Below are 18,547 nucleotides of genomic sequence, written 5' to 3'. Positions count from 1 at the left end.
CAACACCTCTTCAAGTCTATTTCTCAACGAATAAAGTTGCTACTACGGCAAAACCGTGTACTACGTGCTACTATGTTGGTATATCTACTAAACTGAACCAGCATAATGATTAAAATTCTGGACCCTTGCTATTAGGAAAGGATTCTGTAAATGTCCTGGGTGTGACTTGAACCAGGCAAATCACACCCAGAGCATGATTTGCGGGTAAGACTGCTTCGTCCTTTAAGCAGAAATCGAGCTGCTGACGAGTTCTGTGAATGCTCAGACATTGAACTTTACTGCATCAAACACCCTGAACTCGTCGTTTTTGAGCAAATACGCAAATACACAATCGTTTAGGACTGAGGAATGCTCGGTGCTTTTCAGCCACTATTCCCCTCTCTCTCTCAATCTCTCTCTCTCTCTCTCTCTCTGTGTGTTCGTATGTAGTCTGGTGGGTGTTTAAGACTGCCTTAATTATAAGCTGCTTACATCTAACACAGTCAGGTCTCCTTTTTCAGTATTACATTATCACTTGATATGCATTCCCTTGCTTTATACCTTTCTTTACCACGTAATGTGTAATTCGTAGAATGTATTCTAGAAAAAAATCTGAATAATTTGTATTACGCTTATATAGGAGAAGTGTGTATGTACGAGTACATCGGTAGATTACATCGAAATGGATATACGAGGGTGGCCTGAAAAGTTCTCTGCCTAACAATGAAAAAAAACGAATTTATAATTTGAAAATTATTTTCATTTTTCAACACAATCTCCCTTAAGACTAATTCATTTATTCCAGCAATGCTCCAGCGCCATTATCCCGTCCCTGTAGTGATTCTCAGTAAGTTCTGCAAAATACTCCTCTACAGCTGCAATCACCTCTTGATTCGAAGAAAAATGCTGACCAGAGAGGAAGAGTTTTAGTTTTGAGAAGAGACAGAAGTCAGAGGGAGCCAAATCTGGGTAATTGGGTGGATGTTCCAAAAATTCATAGTCCAGATCCCTTAATTTTCCCATTGCCAAAACACGTTTGTGGGCAGGTGCATTGGCCTGATGAAAGATGATTTTCTTTTCTTCTGAAACCGGGTCTGTTCTCAAGAATTTTTTCGTCTAGTCTGGTTAAAACATCGAAATAATAATCCACCGTTATTGTTTTATCCTTTTCAAGATAATTAATAAAAAAATGCCTTTAGCAACCCAAAATACCGATGTCATGGCCTTTCCTACTGACGGAACCGACTTTGTTTTCTTTAGCGCTGAACAACCGGCTTCTTTCCACTGTTTTGACTGCTGTTTGGATTCTGGTGGGTAATGATGAATCCAAGTCTCATCCATAGTAATACATCTATGGGCAAAATCAGTTTTATTCTTGTTAAAACGCTCCAGGCACTGTTCAGAGATTTTCATGCGAGTGCATTTTTGATCTGCTGTGAGTAAGCGCAGCACCCATCTTGTGCAAAACTTTTTCGTTTGTATTTCTTCATGCAAAATATATCCTCCACGTTCTTTTGGAATGCCCATAGTCTTAGCAGTTTCACGCACTTTGATTCGCTGGTCATGTCATCCAATACTATATCGTGCACTTGATCAATGATTTCTGGTGTTGTTACACTTTTTGGATGTCCTTCACGTGGATCATCTTCAAAGCTTGTACGGCCACGTTTAAACTTGACAGCCCATTTCTTAGTTGTCGAAAACGAAGGAGAAGAGTGCCGAGAAACATTTATGAACTTCGAATGAATTCGTTTTAGAGTTAAGCCTTCTTTTACAAAGAATTTTATAACCGCACGATAATCAGTTTTATCCATTTCAAGATACAGACAACACTTTTGCTTCAGATAGCTGTATAAAACAAACTACTTGATAGAATGACTTGCAATTTCACACGGATGCTTATGAGAGATGAATAAAAAACTCTTGTCGAAAAAAACTCTTACCATCTATGTTTGAGGTCGAGAACTTTTCCGACCATCCCCTCGTATGTGTATAAAAAAAGACACCTTTGCATTATTCTGAACGTCATTTTGATGTATTAATTGGCTACTCTCTTTATTGAATCGGATGAGAAGATAGCGTTTTAGCTACTAAAACCAAAACTCTAGAATGAGGAGTCCTAGTAGCAATATTTTCATATCGACAAAGTTCTAAATTAATGTTTTAGAATGTCGTATTACTCCTAAGTAATAACTTAGAAATCATTAAACATTAAAGGAACACCGATTATTGAAATATTTCTGTTGTTTTTTCTGTAAAATAAAATAATTTAGCTTTTTTGTTGATCTAAGATGAATGTGACTTAAGTTTCGTGTTTCCATGGCAACAGTAAATTGTGCCCTCTTGTCCGAAAACGTCGGGAGTACACAAATCATCTGTAAAACTAAACATTCGGCATTCTTCTCTAGTGTACGTTACAAATATGTAACAGTATAAGAGTCAGAGAAATCAAAAATAGGAACCAGATGAAAAACGAAAAACATGCCAAGTTGTTTTAAACTTAAAAATATCATGAATACTATACGTCGTCGTAGAAAAACCAGGAACCCTACTAATAACCAAATATTGTATTTTTATGTATATTATCCGTGAGTCTTCTGAATAGAATCCGTGAGTAAATAGCCAATGAAATTTAAACAGGGGCACTCCTAAACTGAAGCAGGCAAAATAGCCGTAATTATAATAGTCGTATTTTTATTTTCACTCACATTATTCTTCCAATAAAATGGTAGGATTAGTACTTTGAACATTACTCTTTGAATATGTCATGTTAAAATATGCAACACATTTAAAGAAACTTTTTTAATTGATATCTGGGAAGGATCTTTCGCATGTAAATCACGCAACTTAGCATGGATCTATTATCTGCAAGTCTTTCTAACCTCCCTGAATACTTGAAGTAGTCGAACTTACCTGAATCGAATTGGCAAAGGTTGTCCAATATATCAGCAGGGAAGTTGTAATGGCACCTTGGACACTTTGAAGATAACATTCCCTCAGGAGGACACAAATCTTGGGTTGGCTGTGCATAGCTTGGACAAGCTGGGAGTACAAGGTCTCCAGTTGCCATAGGAACCAGGTAAGCATCTTTGGTGAGTCGAATATCTGGATGTTCCATTGATGGCATCTGTCGCAACAGAAGTAATGCATAGCCGGTTGCTAAACAAGGGAAGATGTCATTACTGCGTTGATTCTTGATTTAGATTGCTGATTAAAAACCAAGCAAAACTGAAATTTCATATCCGATGTTGGTTAAAAATATACTTACACGGATTCAAGGACGAACAACTGCAGAAGTCCCTCAAATAGGTGTCGAGTTGAAAGATATCTTGAGTATGTGAAGGATGGATGACTTGCTTTACTTTGAGGACGGTATGGCGACATCGGTCTGCTAAAGAACAATATTGTTGCATGAAAAGCAACATTTATAGTGAAATAAAATATGTAATGAAATAAGAGTTCAAGATGATCCAAAAGAAGAACATTATTGCATTAAGTAGTGGGATCTGATAGTAATAATAATAATAAACGAGTATTTTGCCAAGGACTTCTAAACAGATGAACAAATACACAATGTTATGCTCATTATATGAGAAGATAAAGAGTCGGCTTACTTATGCTGCTGAGTGATGGCTTTTCTGCAAGTCCGTTGTATCTTTCTGTAGAGCATTCAAAAGATGAAATAGAATAAATGGCAGGAAACGGAATATCGAAACAATTTTTATGAACATCTTATGGTTTCCACGAAATCATTCAAAAAGGATTTTAAATAAGCAGAAGCGGAAAGAGAAGTCTTACCTGACACCTGAATGTGTAGTTGTTCAGCATCTCCTGAGGAAAGAAAAAAGAACCGGGTTCAAAGCAATGTCATTGTGATGAACCTTAGATAAACAATATTTAGATTTTAGGAAAACTTTATTATATCTATTACTACATTTACACAGATGCTCTCTGTAGACTTCTGAATTTTTTTCAGCAACTCTGATGTCTCAAACACCGTGTAAGAGACATCAAGGATGTCTCTTAAAAGGTGTTTGTAAGGTGTGTGTGTGTGTGTGTGTGTGTGTGTGTGTGTGTGTGTGTGTGTGTGTGTGTGTGTGTGTGTGTGTGTGTGTGTGTGTGTGTGTGTGTGTGTGTCTAAAATATTTTTGTGCCCGCCGATAGATGATACATACACAAGCCTCTCTGTCAGGTGTAGGTGGAGCTAATTCACCTTTTATTTCAGAGATCATCACTCCATTTCCATGTTTGAATTTGGAGTGACCTCTGTTGATGATGTCAAACGTTGCAGAGTCCATCGACAGGAACGGATAAAAACAGGTGGTGAAAACACGAACTTTTTCGACTCTCACATTCTGCGTTATCCATGAAAATGAATAGCGAAAATGACCTTTGCTGCCACAAACGCTGCTTCAAACAGTACACCTAATGTTCCGCACCATCCTTACTCCTCGGTTAGCCACTGGGGAACTTTTTTATGTTTCCAAAATTGATGCATGCTGTTCTTGCCGTGTTTTAAACAAAGAAAATGCTCTCAGCAATGACGTAAAAGTTTGTTTGTTGAATTCAGTTCCAAGGCGACTAAAGACAATAAAAGTAAAGCGATCTCTCATTATAAGAGATCGCATATAATAACATATCTTATCTTCTAAGAAAAAAAAATGATGGCACATTGTTAATAAGAGAAGTAGCTTTATGGTGCAATGGCATGGATCACAATATTAGCATCAAGAAGTAAGGAAAACTGCTTACCTGATACAACCAATCTAGGGATGTAAGAAGGCGTGAAGAGGTTACCATCTGCAAAGAAAGAATATTCATGAACATTCATATGCAGTGAGATAATTTAATTATTTCAAATTACAGTAAGTCCCTGCCCCTGACAAGCTTGCTACACTAAGAGAGTTTACTTACTTCCAGAAGAGTCTTCCACATACACGATGGCAGCTGAAATGAATAAAAACGACTAATCACTGTCTGGTCACTTGTTTTACTTCTAAATTAAATTCTTTTCAAAAACCTTAACAGGTATTAGCTGAAATGCAAACATTTTGTAAAGCAACGTTTTATAGTTTCATAAAGACTGCTGAAGAAGGAATAAAGATTGGAGGACAGATAATTGCAATAAAATACACAGGTGACAAGGCATTACTATCAAACACTGAAACAGGACTACAACATCTGTTGAACAGATTACTGGAATCCTGCATCAATTATGGAATGAAAATTAACATCAGAAAAACAAAGGTGATGAAAATAGCAAGGAAAGAGGCAAATATGGATATCAGAATAAATGGGGAAAAATTGAATCGAGTAAAGACATTTAAATATCTAGGAAGTGTGATTAGAGTGATGGAAGATGTAAAAGTGACATAAAAGCAAGATTAGCGAGGGGAAGAGATGCCATTAGCATGTTCATTGCCAAACACGCGATATCGCGCAATGCGAGTCCTCACCAAACGGCCGATCACGCGTTATCGCGTGGACATCGTTAACTAAATAAAAAAATAAAAAAAAGTTGGCCACCACACGAAATTCCAATTTTCAGCTTGGCAATGAAAGTGTTAATAGAAAATGGAATTTATTCAGAAGTAAAATGGATAGAAACTTAAAGAAAAGATTAATAAAATGAAATGTGTGTAGTGTTGCCCTCTATGCAGTTGAAACTTGGACATTGAAGAAAGAGGAAATTAAGATTTTGGAAAGCTTTGAGATGTGGATTTGGAGATGGATGGAAAAAATCAAATGAACAGATAAAATAACTAATGAAGAGGTCTTAAAAAGAGTAGAAGAAGAAAGAAGTCTGTTAAGGAGAATAAAAAGAAGCAAGAGAAACTGGATCGGACATATTCTGACAAGGAATGGAATCATCAGAGATGCCATCGAAAGAAAAATAGATGGAAAAAGACCCAGAGGAAGGGTAAAGAAAAAACAATGCTAGATGACATGCTGAATGAAGACAGGTACACAACCTTGAAAGAGAAGGCTCAGAACAGAAGAGAGTGGAAGAAACGTTTCTGCTACTAAAAGAAGCACCTGCTCAATTGCAGAATACTCAAGAAGAAGAAGAAGAAGAAGAAGAAGAAGAAGAAGAAGAAGAAAGGCTGCTTACAGGTGGCTATAAAGGCAAACATTTTTATGCGAATTCCACCCACGAAAGGCAGAAAACTTATCGTACATTAATATCGTTAGATAATCTGGAAATCTGCACTTTTTCAAGGCACTTCAGTACCCAATAAATTAATGATGGCATCTTTGTCGGACAGAATTAGAAAGAAACTTCGATTGTTCAGTGTTCATCGTTGCTCTTTTGGAATTACAGTAATATTGGAAATAAGGCTATGAGACTAATGGATTACATCTGTTAATAACGTGCATCATTTTGGCCTGTTTGGCTGTAGGAAAGAATGGAAAAAGAAACCGCATTTCCGTCAGGAATACTTTGTTATCATTCGTATGAGACTACGATGGGCAGCGTGAATATGGAAAATGAAAGACATCGCTCTAAGTACCAAAAGTACACTTGTCAGAGCTAGTCTTTCCCATAATGACGTATGGGTGCGAGAGCTGGAAAATTAAAAGGGTTTACAGCAGAAAAATTAATGTACAGGTATCCCTCGATTAACGTAGTTAATTAATCCCTCGATGTTACCGCGTATATCAATATCGCGTTAATCAAATCTTGTTAATCGCGTTAATCAAATAAATACTTGTACCTACATTATTTTCATAGAATAGTTACATGAGCAACACAGAACTGTCTGTGATGCGAACAAAATGGTTGATTTTTTTCCCATATAATTAAGACATGGAGTAGGAGTCCTAGTCAGCCAAAAGCAGGAAAAGAAGCTCCACAGAATTAACAAAATAGGCGATACGCATCCTGGCAGCAGTTGCCATAATCAATCACGTTCATTAGGCCTGAATGAGAGGGTAATGACTCATTACTCCACAGAACCAATTTTATTTCCTTCAGGGTCCAATGTTGGGTACAAAGCCAACTAACAAAGACATGTCAACTGCAGCTCTTTCTTGATGAATCATGCCTAGTTCATGAGGAACATCAACTGCTTCCAGTGAGCATTTGAATCCTTTATGGTCGTATTTTACGCTTAGCATCACTTGTGAATTTCAATTTCTTCAGCGTTTTTAAAACTTGGAGTCGATAATCATTATTTGCTACTCATTCATAAGTATAGACATCCCTCTCCCAAAATGTCGCCTGATTTTTTTTGTTTTGTATATTTATCCCATACACGAAAGGTACAAGACCTACAGCACATGTGCCATGTATGAGGTGCATATAAGGGTTGAGAAAGAAGAGACCTGTTGACATTCTTCTTAAAGAGCTATAGGTTGAAATTGTTGGGAAACACATCATGGGGAAGGCTCTTTCAGAAGTAGATGTAATGAGGAAGTGGAGAAGCAGGCTCGATTAGTTTGCAGTTGTACTGTAAAGGGATATAGGACAGCAGCTGTTCTTGTTTTAAAGGTATAACAGCAAGTACAAGAATGATGTCAATTCACTGGAGCAGTGACCATGGAAGTACTTGTAGAAAAGACACAGAGCTGAAACATTGCGTCTGTGAGATCGAGGTTGAAGCCAGCCTGGCTAAACTGCTGTCCTCTGGACAGCATCAAGAATTTTTAAGGAGGTTTTAGGTGCACCATTTTAAATGTGTGAACAGTATTATTAAGGATGGGGGAAGGTTTGGGATTTATATAGGATTAGTAGCTGGATGGGTGTAAAATAGCAGAAAAGAACGCCTAGTTTTTTAGAAGCAAAGGAAGCTATCAATGTGTTTGTGCCGAGAAAGGTTGGAGCATAATATCGGTCCAAGAGATAGTTCATCCTGTCTGGTAATGTTTGTATTACTGAGGATGAGGGCAGGTGAGCTGAGATCCCTTTTGCGAGAGAAAAGGCAGGACTGCGTTTTGGCGGTATTATTGAAGGTCAACCTGTTTATCCTTGTTCCACTCAAGATCATCTTCCCTACTGGATGCAGATGATCTTGATTTAAGAGATTTCTGGGAATTACTGGTTTGTCATAGGAGTAGGATGAAAGAGTGCTATCCAGTAATTCCCAGAAATACTGGATAGGATTTATAGGGATTGAGAGTAGGGTAGGTTATTTATGTATAAGAGAAAGAGGATATGTGAGAGAACGGAGTCCTGAAGTACTCTTGTATTGGTGAGAAAGCTCGAAGAGAGGGTGACATCCACCACGATCCGCAGTGAATGACTAGAGAGGAAGCCAGCAATCCAGTTAAAGAGGGATGGCAGGTAGACCAAAGGAAGGAAGGCAGTTACCCTCATCAAAGTAGATCTTGATGCCCAACATAATCGAAACCCTTGGACATGTGAAGGGCGAAAGCACACCTTTCTCTGAACTTTTCCATGGCACTTGTGCAGTGTTAAGTGATGTTGGTAAAGATATCAGCCGTGGATCTGGATTGGCAGAATCCAAACTGGTGGTCGCTGATTAACTGGTGAGCCTCTAAGTAGTGAAGAAGTTGACCATTGATAACGTTCTCTATTATTTTGGAAAGGAGGGAGGTGATCCCATTAGTTGTTAGTCGAATGGTAGGCTTTTGTATCCCTTCTTTAGTTAGAATGGTTGGATATATGTTAGTTGGATATATGAAAGAATTCAACCAAGAACCAGTAATAGAAAAAATTAAAAAATATAAACATAAATGGACGGAACACGTTCAAAGAATGAAAACAGAAAGATTACCAAAACAAGCCTTAAAGTACAAGCCATTAGGAAAAAGAAAACCAGGACGTCCTCTTAAACGATTCAACGATGACTTCTAAGCCCGGAACAGGCCATTCTAGGCCTAAATCCTTGATATACATGATGATGATATGTTAGTTTCCATGAGATGGGACAGCTGCTTCCAGCCGAGTATAGAGGATTGAAGTGATGATAGAGGACAGGTGTTAGCTCTGGAGAACAATATTTGAGAATAGGAGTAGAGATGCAATCGTGAACAGACGACTTCGAAGTGTTCCGGTTGTCTAATATTCTTCTTGTCTTTCTACGGAAAGTTCACCGAAGGCATATGATGCTCAGTTGCTGTTACGAAAGGAGATTATTTGCTTTCGTGGTATACATATGTAAGAGTTAGAGAAAAAGAGGGATGCTTTTTCTTTGGATGTAACAGTGCTACCATTTGGATTGGTGAGAGGTGGCTGCGTATGTGAGCAGAAGTTGCGTCCGATGACTTTTACGAGGGACCAGATGGCACGGATACCATTAGATCAAGATACGAGTTTTCTGCTGTACTGTATATCTGACTGTCATTCTCCCTCAGTGAAGCTATTGTTGATCTCGTTTGCCGAGTGGACAGTGTATCGGCTCTTCAACCAGTAGACTATGCATTCAAAATGTACTGTACTATGGATATTATTATTATTATTATTATTATTATTATTATTATTATTATTATTTCTATTACACATCACCTACTCTGAAGTATTATTCGGGAGGCCATTTTACACCACACCACACAACACTACACTATCTACCATTCACTGTGCAGTATTTTTCCTGTAAATTGCGTGTATTATCTGGTCGATTTTCCTGCATGTCGGACAATTTGTGATCATCCATTTAAGTGGTCAAGGAAATTGTTCAGAGTTTGAGGATTCTTCATCTACCTATCTGAGCCAAAATGTGAGTCTTAAAGAAACGAAATCAAGATGAAATTTCTTAAATGCTTCCATATAGAATTAACGAAGTGAAAAGGGAAGTGCATGCCGGCATTTTGTATCTTTGCAAAATGAAATATTTTTAACGGTGAATTGGATAAGAAGAGGGTGATATGGTGGTAGAAATTTGTTACAGGAGTATTCATAACAACATTAGTTAACTGAAGAAATAACTCAAGACTGACTACACAGAGCTAACGCTAATCAAATTGAACTTCTTTGAACTTCAGTTCTACGTGCACATACATGTCTAATCCAGATAATGGTCCTGACTGAAAATCAAAAGGTCGAGTAAGAATAACTACTGCAATTAATACTCGAAAGAGTACTTTTTTTGAGTAATAATATCTTTTCCAATGAATGCAGAGTATTGCTCGATTAATTTGAGAAAAAGAGAGTCCCCCAGCATTTTAAAACCAATAGCTTAAGTTAATAATTTAAAATGCTAACTCACCGAACTCGAAGGTGCAATACTGGCTCAATAACTCTTGTGCCATGTGAGTAAAACACAATGGACAAGATTCCCACAGCGGTTCTGGACACCAAGCGCCGGTGAACATGGAACTTAAATCTTCTGGATAAGACGGAAGCTCAAAAGACGAGATCCCTCTTTCTTCAGTCAAACACGAAGGAAGATCAAGTTGTCCAACAGGAAGGGAAAAATACAGGAAATCGCTGTCCAGTTGGAGAGGGGTTATCGGCTCCTGCAGTTCAGCACTAGTTTTAGACAGTACGATTCCGTATCCAGGACCTGTTGGGAAGACATTGACTTATTACAGATACTCTGATATTGCGATGAAATATAATTAGGGTGTGAAAATCCTGAAATTTAAACATTTACGTGATTCTGGATAGAACATACATGACGAATTCGACTACCTGATACGGAGTTGAAACTGATGTACAAAGTCCAGTCAAAATATTATGATCTCACTCGTATCAAGTGAAAATCAGCATACCTGAAACCGGTGGTGTGTCGTATTATTCATTCAGGTTGCTGCGGCTGAACAGAATATTCAACTGATCACGACAAGTGACCTGATCTGATGGACTTCAAAATAGATATAATTTTGGGGATAACAAAATAGACAAAACTAGTTCAAAGGTGGCAGTATGCAGGAAACTTTCAATATTATAGATGTTCCAAGAGTGGGAGCATGCTGGGTGGAATAGCAGCGGCCGAGCCGGTTGTGGTTGTCGCCTCTCACAGACGCCCGCCATGATCGGAGAAATTTTCTCTGTATGGGCTCCGAAGTAGAACCAGTCAGGGTATACTCTCAGTTCACACGAGATCCCCAATGACGTCCCTTAAATTTACTCCAATGTCAATGGGGACATTGAAGACTGGAAAAATTGTTTCTTAGGAGGAATATCATTCCAGTCATGTCGCGTGGAAGGTAGGTGCATGGTTAGGTGAAAGCGAGAAAAAATATGAGAAAAAAAACTGAATGCATCAGGCAGAAACAGAAGGAAAGGACATTGTGTACAAGATGATGATTTCCTTAGAATCTTTTGCAGTCGCGATACCCATAGACTATATAAACACTGTTTGGAAAGAAGTCAATGGACACCATAGTGTGAGGAGCAAACAGCCATCGCATCCACTTTAAAAAACTATAGGACCTCCTTTCGCAGCGATGACCGCAGCAGAATTATGGAGAATAATTTCCACAAGCATAAGATAGCAATCAATGGGAATTTTGGACCATTCTTCTTGTGGACATGTAATGAGATTCTGGACTGTTGTGTGGCCCTCAACTATTGGGTTAACCTTAACCCAATAATCTGGTTCATCCCACACTTAACTGGAGGCCGGTTAAGTGTGGTGATATTCATGTCCACAAACCCTGCAGTTACAGGAGCAGCCTTATGGCATAGTACATTATCTTGCTTAAACAGACAATGTTTCGTTCCATAGAAACGTCACAAAGTGGGAAGCATTGCATTGTCCAGAATGTTCAGATATAACTCTCGGATGTCAATGTTCATGGCACCACAAACAGAGGTCCGAGGCCAAACCAGGAAAAACAGGACCATACCATACCATCACACCGTCATCTCCGCATTTCATAGTTTTGGTTACGCACTTTGGAAAGAGACATTCACAGGGCATCCGGTACTCCCACATGGGTCCATCTATTTGGTAAAGTGCGTAGCGTGATTCATCGCTTCATAACACAGCTTTCATTTTGTACTGAAGAAAAATGGAACAATTTCCATCACTTACTGTATGTGTATGATCCTTTAAGACAAACTTAAGGGCTATGTAGCTCTGTGGAAATGACGTTCGCATCTAGTGCTAGGCTACCCAAAGAAAGTGTGTTGTACGTTTGATTTGACTCCGGCTAGGAGAAATTTTTCTAACTCTTTCTTCTGCATGTTCCCGTGTTAGTCGATACCCGGCATGGCCAAATATAGTTTTTTTTTCCTCTCTCCAGAAACTCTGGTTTTAATCCTACACTCAAGAAAATCAACAGCAGGATCCACGCTATTTCGAAAAAAAAAAAAAATACATTCCGTTAGGGTTAGGCACCAATAGATGGCGGAACGTGTCTGCAATGCGCTACCGGAAGTAATTTAAATTGTTGATAGTGTGGAACAGCTCTCATTAATGATTGGCTGAGAGTGGCGTAGACAAGGCCAACAATGATTGGTTTTGTTTACACCATTTGTATAATAAAAGGCGTTTAGCGAATGAAAGCCATCATATTGGACACAGCGCCTTCGTACCAAACGTGATGGCCCGCCTTAAATGGAGGATAATATACTGTAATAGTTTCTAAGTTTGCGTCAGTTGTAACTCAGACTAGGTGTGAAAGGTCATGTGCTTGTTTTCTACTTCTGGTGTTCTTGTTTCACTTAATAAAACTTCAAAATGGTGGAAATATCTCGCTCAGGTCTGATATCATGCAATGACCAGGGTTTGTACATCCAAATTGAAATATTCATCATCAACAATAACAACAACAAAATCAACAGGAATACGAAACTTCAAGTGTTGAATTAAAAAAGAAATAGCGATAACATTGACGATATGTACAATGTATTTGGCTAAACGGTTACTTTTTAAAAAGGAGTGTAGTTGCATACTGTTTGAAATAATCTTTGTATTTGTTACCTCATATTAGCAACGAGTGCATTAAAATACAAGAAAGAAAAGCAAGAATGTATTGAAATCCTAACTCTTGATTTTAAGTATGAAAATTAATGTTTTTTTTTTCAGATCAAACCCAACAATTGAAAGCATGTGTGAGTGTGTATGCGCGTGCCTACCCATACACAAAAGGTTGCAGAACCTGTAGGTCATTCATTAGTGCCAAATGCGTATGTATTCTTTGGAGACTGAAGGTGGCTGTTCTTCCAAAGAACAGAGATAGATATCATGAAAGAAGAAAAGCTGGTTCGGTAAGTTTGAAGCTGGACAGTAGACGAATGTTGATCAGCAGCTGCTTGCGTTTTTACAGTTTTGAAAGAAATTGGAGGAATGATCGCGGCTGGTTCAGCAGACCGTTGGAAATATCTGTAAAAGAGACATGTGACCGAAACGTGACGTCAGCGAGAGCTTGTTTGACGAGTGTAATTGTGAAGAGACAATAAAGGATGGATATTGGTTGTTGAATCCAACTGAACGAGATACCATGAACCCGAAGACTTTCTTAATATGCGAGTAAATTACGTGACTCCCGCTCAACTTATATTGCTGTGGATGGGCTTAGGTTTTTTGTATTATTAATTTTATAAATTGTTGATATTTTGTAATTTATTTTTACATAAACGTTACTCAGGATTCCTCTGAGATGATTTTCTCTGCTAGTCTTTACAGGAGCTGGAAGATAATACTAGGAACAGCTTTATCTTTGGACGACACGATGAGAGAACGTAACAGAAAGAGAAAGAAAAAAAAAAGAAAGAAAGAAGAGAAATAACGTTGTTTCCTCCCACAATGCTCCCCCTGAAATACACTTCATCGTGTGACTGACTAATTGACGCTACCATCTGCACACACACAAGATGAAGCAGTGCTAAGATGCGTCTGTCTACACATAGCGTCTTTCTTCCCAGACTCTTTATGCTAATTCTGTTATCTATTATTAATAAACGTAAAACCGCCCCCCCAGATGGCTGAGTGCATAGAACATCTTCACTTTGCAACTAACATTCTGTGGGTTTATCCCACTTTGTCATGGATACTTGCGAAAACTTTAAGGCATTAAATAATCATTGCCCAGTGTGAGACCACTATGGTTTGTTTTGAAAAAGATTCTCTTTTGGTATGTGCTTTACGTTCTGAAACCTTGAACTATAGGAATGATATTTAAAATTATACACCTTCGTTGAACTGCCTACTTAGCTTTTATTTTTAAATATTTCACAACGAAATTAATTATCAGATTAATTAAAATTTTTTAATTTATTTTCATAATTCAGAGAGATGAATACCCTCTCTCCTTGCGATCGTTTTACTTGAAATCTTTTCACACGAGCTGATCAGTCCACTCAAGTGGGAAGAATTATTAACACTTTCTCTGACAACTTCTAGTGGACTTTACATCTTGAGAATTTTAGATGCACACTTCGCTGGGGTACTAATTCTCAGGCTCTGCAATTCGGGGTTCTGCGATATGGGTGTTTCTGACAGTGGGCAAGCAATGATTTCTCTTGAATACGGCTACAGTACTTGTGGGCTGCGGATACATTTGTAAAAATTATCTATTCACTGGATTCATTCCTGTGATCGGTATATCCCCATTAAGAACATATTACATGTGTAAGAGATTTTCTATTGCTATGGAAAAAAAAACAAACAAAAAGATCCTTTGAGATCAGACAGAATGTACCACATCATTCCTAGAGTAATATTCACTGGATTGCTATTGGTCAATTTTTTGCTTCATAAGAACAGATTCATGAGCTCTTTAGATGGAAAATAGTCCCTGGATTCTTAAATCAGTATCAAAAATGTCATCGGTACTTAAATTTCAGTCTGATTAGCATCCCTACTCTATAGTTTAGTTTCAGCTCTGATTCGCATATGAGAGCAAACAAACGAACATACAAAAAGATAAGTATAGTATGCAATACTTGCCTTCATTGAATACGCTGCACTGGCAATGGGCTGGAATGTAACAATCCAGATCCAGAGTTCGCTGATGTGGTTGTTTATTCTTACTGATGTCGTACAGGGCACGCACCCTCTCACGGTGACAAGTGGTGCTGTCTGCTGCACTTCCTATAAATAAACGTTAAGTTAACAGTTAGAATATTCATAAAAATTAATTTCAATAAAAAAATCACTGCTTCAGAGATATATAAGTAAAAGATTTATAAAAACTGATTGCTTATTAATGATGTTTGGTTGCACGCAAGTAAGGCTTTGAACCTCTTGAAGGACACTAAAGGGCATGAATAGATACTAGTTAGGATTAGGACCATCGTCCGCCATCTAGCACGCCACAATATTGTTCCGAACTGTGGTGATGTTGAAGGATAAAAAGTATCTGCCTACCAATTTCCGTAAAGTTAATTTAAAGATTAAAATTAAATTGCTGCCTACTATCTTTGGAAAATGAAAAAATTATTATAGGATTTATTCTTCTTTATTTTTAATGTTTTCGAACAAGAAGTTAGGAAGATCTCAGAGCATACTAAGTATAAATAGACCTGTTACTACGTTAAATGGTGACGAAGTGTGAATAATATTAACAATAATACACCCTCTGTCCAAAAAGAAACCGAACTTTTCGAAAATATAAGAAACTAGTGGCGCTATCTATTGTATCTTTTTTGTTCTCGAAAGCGGCAACCTTCATTAGTATTGTGTCAACTGTTTATGACATTTGTTTCATTAGAAGCCGAGTTATAGTGCCAAGAGTGACAGTGTGTTTCGACGAACGGTCGGAAAATGAGTTTCAAACAGAGAGCTGCGAGTGACTTTTGTGTTAAACTTGGTAAAAGATTTACCGAAACGCATCAAATGCTTCAAAAAGCATACGGTGATGAATGCTTATCCCGTACTCAAGTTTACAAGTAGTTTAAGCGATTTCAAAGTCGTCGTGAGACGCTTGAGGACGACAAAAAGCCGGGCCGTCCAAATACTGGACTGAGCGAAGTTAACATCCAAAAAGTGCTTGATTTCATCAAAGAAAACCCCAAATCGTTCGTGAGATTGATTGAAGATGAATTGAATTGTGCACAACATTTTGACCGAGAGTTTGGGTCTTCGTAAATTGAATTCGCGATTTGTTCTCCACAAATTGACCGACGATCAAAAAATATATTGATTTGAACACTGCAAGGACCTCATTAAAACCGCTAGTAAGGACTCAAACTTCCTTGAAACGATCGTTACTGGTGACGAAACGTGGCGTTTTGAGTATGAACCCGAAACAAAGCGCCAGAGTGCTGAGTGGAGACCACCGGAAAAGAGGCATCCGAAAAAAAGTCGCTTGGGGAAGTCAAAAATAAAGACAATGCTGATTTGTTTCAACGATCTTCCAAGGGCATTATCCACAACGAATTCGTTTCGCCTGGCCAAAGAGTCAATGGTGAGTTTTATCTCGAAGTTTTGAAGCGATTGATAGCGAGAATTCGTCGCGTACGGTATGAACATCGTGATGTAGGCAGCTGGTCACTTTTGCACGATAATGCACCATCTCATCGTTCGAACATTGTGAGACAGTTTTTGAGCAAAAGCCAAGTTTGTGTGTTGGATCATTCGCCGTATTCATCTGATTTAGCACCCTGTGACTTCTTTCTCTTCCCCGACTTCATTTGTCGATGAAAGGAAAGCGATACTACACCATTGAAAACGTTCAAGCGGCAGTAACGACGACCCTCAAACAGTATCCCAAAAATCGATATAAAATAACTCATTTAACGAATTTATTGACTGTGCCAAACGCTGTATCGAAGCTGAGGCAGAGTATATTGACTTAAATAAATGATTTGAATAATTATAATTAGTCTGTGTTTGATTTTCTATCAAAAGTTCGGTTTCTTTTTGGACAGAGGGTGTATTGTGGAAGTTTAAACACATTGGAATGAAGTAAAAAAATCAATTAATTATGGCTGGTGTAATAAAAAGGATGAAAAATTCTGCACACAGTAAAACCCAACAGTCATTGAAATGAGAAAAGCAATCTCCAATGCGAATTACACAGAAAAATAGAAATATTTGTATTATTAATAATATTATATAAGGATAATATAAATATAAACAAATAAATATAAATAAAAAACATAAATATAATATAAGGGAATAATATAATATAAGGATATAAAATAAGTGGAAAAAGAAGAATCGGAAGACCAAGAAAGAGATGGTATGAGACCGGAACAGGCCACCTGGCCTAAAATCCATGTGAAGAAAAAGATGTTATTTATTATGATGTAAAGTCCAACTAGGATCACAATGGATACAAAGTTAGAGTGCACTTGAAATTTGAAATCTGGTGAATGAAAACTCTGGCTAATTTGTATCTGTATTCCAATAAAAGACATTGTAGACTGGAGCATTATTACGTAGCTCAGAAAAATCAATCTCAGTTGCGAAGATATGTTTCATCATCAAGCTGCAGATATCTCTCAGAACAATGACATAATGCGTGAATCTTCGATTCTCATGGTAAATGCACCTAGGTAATGACTGGATGAACTGGGATCACGTAACCAAGTTGGAAGAGCAATGGGCTCTTCCATATATGTATATACACAGAAAACATGAAGAAAGATCAACGATCAGATTAAATGATATTCCGCTCCTGCTGCAATCTGTTAGTTATGCGTGCTGTGAACTCAATTCCTGAGACTTGGGCATTTCCTGATTTAAATCGTATGAACAATTGACAAATAGTTACACCTTATTCAAAATTATTGGATCTATTCGTGCAATAGAACAGTGGTTCCCAACCTTTTTCCACTTGTGTACCCCTTTTAAATCCATTTCTATAAATGTACCCCTTGTTTTTAAATACTGACATTTATTGTTCCGTAACTAATGTTTTGCATTTTGTTTACTTTACTTGGTTTTCCGCCATTACTGATTATTTTTCGTGTACCGCTGAACGACCCAGCAGGTATCCATACAGGGGGTTGGAACCAACCGATGCAATAGAAGAATCATTACCTTCCAATCTCCAGCTTGGTAAGGTATCCGCACTTCAACCAACAGGTTGCGGGTTTGAATCTCACCATAGGCAAGAGGATAGCTGCGAATGTCTTTAGGTTGCAGATGACTTTTATTGCTAGTATGGGAGATTACTATAGTGCTTACAGGAGAGCTGAAGTGGCTGAAAAAACTGGAAGAAAAAATCCGTGAACGGGAACTTTTGAATTCTGCATTAACTATTATAACCCAAGTGACATAAAGAAAGCTACGAAAATTGGATGGATAACTGTACAACATCACCAGAGGCCTTCTCAACCTTTCTACAATATTTAGAAAATTCAAGTAAAATTCTAGCATCTGGACTGTTGCTGATTTTAAGGAAAACTATTAAATAAATTCAATTTTATTTAATCTCAGAATGCACTCAGCATTTCTACTTACCTTGGCCTACGAAATATTGAGTCTGTCTTTCTTTAACTATAAATTAAAAAAAACGTGGTTATAATTGTTATGGTTATATCATTCCTAGGAAACTCCTTTTAGAGAAGAGAGTTATTGGCTATCTTTGATATTTAATTTAAAAAATGAAACGGCCATTAACATGGAGACTAAAAATAAGCGAACTTATATAGACGTCTACCAGAATACCAATCTTACCTGAAATGGTGACTCCCGTTTTCAATTCCTCTGAATCTGAAAATTAACATCAAACATTAACATAAGTGCCAATATTTTTAATAATAGTA

General features: G+C 37.7%; 1 protein-coding gene across 1 annotated transcript in view; it reads right to left on the bottom strand.

The window, feature by feature from the left end:
* Positions 1–18,547, bottom strand: part of LOC150099893 (uncharacterized) — a 203,005-nt gene that overhangs the window by 140,103 nt on the left and 44,355 nt on the right. The window contains exons 34-43 of the mRNA XM_090403168.1: positions 18,459–18,494; positions 18,243–18,278; positions 14,781–14,924; positions 10,149–10,445; positions 4,894–4,926; positions 4,732–4,779; positions 3,778–3,810; positions 3,594–3,638; positions 3,248–3,370; positions 2,893–3,138 (exon numbers count right to left, since the gene is read on the bottom strand). Coding sequence (XP_090259294.1) covers positions 2,893–3,138; positions 3,248–3,370; positions 3,594–3,638; positions 3,778–3,810; positions 4,732–4,779; positions 4,894–4,926; positions 10,149–10,445; positions 14,781–14,924; positions 18,243–18,278; positions 18,459–18,494 — 1,041 coding nt within the window. The remainder of the gene's footprint in view (positions 1–2,892; positions 3,139–3,247; positions 3,371–3,593; positions 3,639–3,777; positions 3,811–4,731; positions 4,780–4,893; positions 4,927–10,148; positions 10,446–14,780; positions 14,925–18,242; positions 18,279–18,458; positions 18,495–18,547) is intronic.

This window comes from Typopeltis vanoorti, chromosome 13 (genome assembly GCF_054136105.1).
Source record: "Typopeltis vanoorti isolate ZY-2024b chromosome 13, IOZ_Tvanoo_1.0, whole genome shotgun sequence".
NCBI classification, from domain to species: Eukaryota; Metazoa; Arthropoda; class Arachnida; order Uropygi; family Thelyphonidae; genus Typopeltis; species Typopeltis vanoorti.
This window is presented reverse-complemented; position numbering and strand designations above follow the sequence as displayed.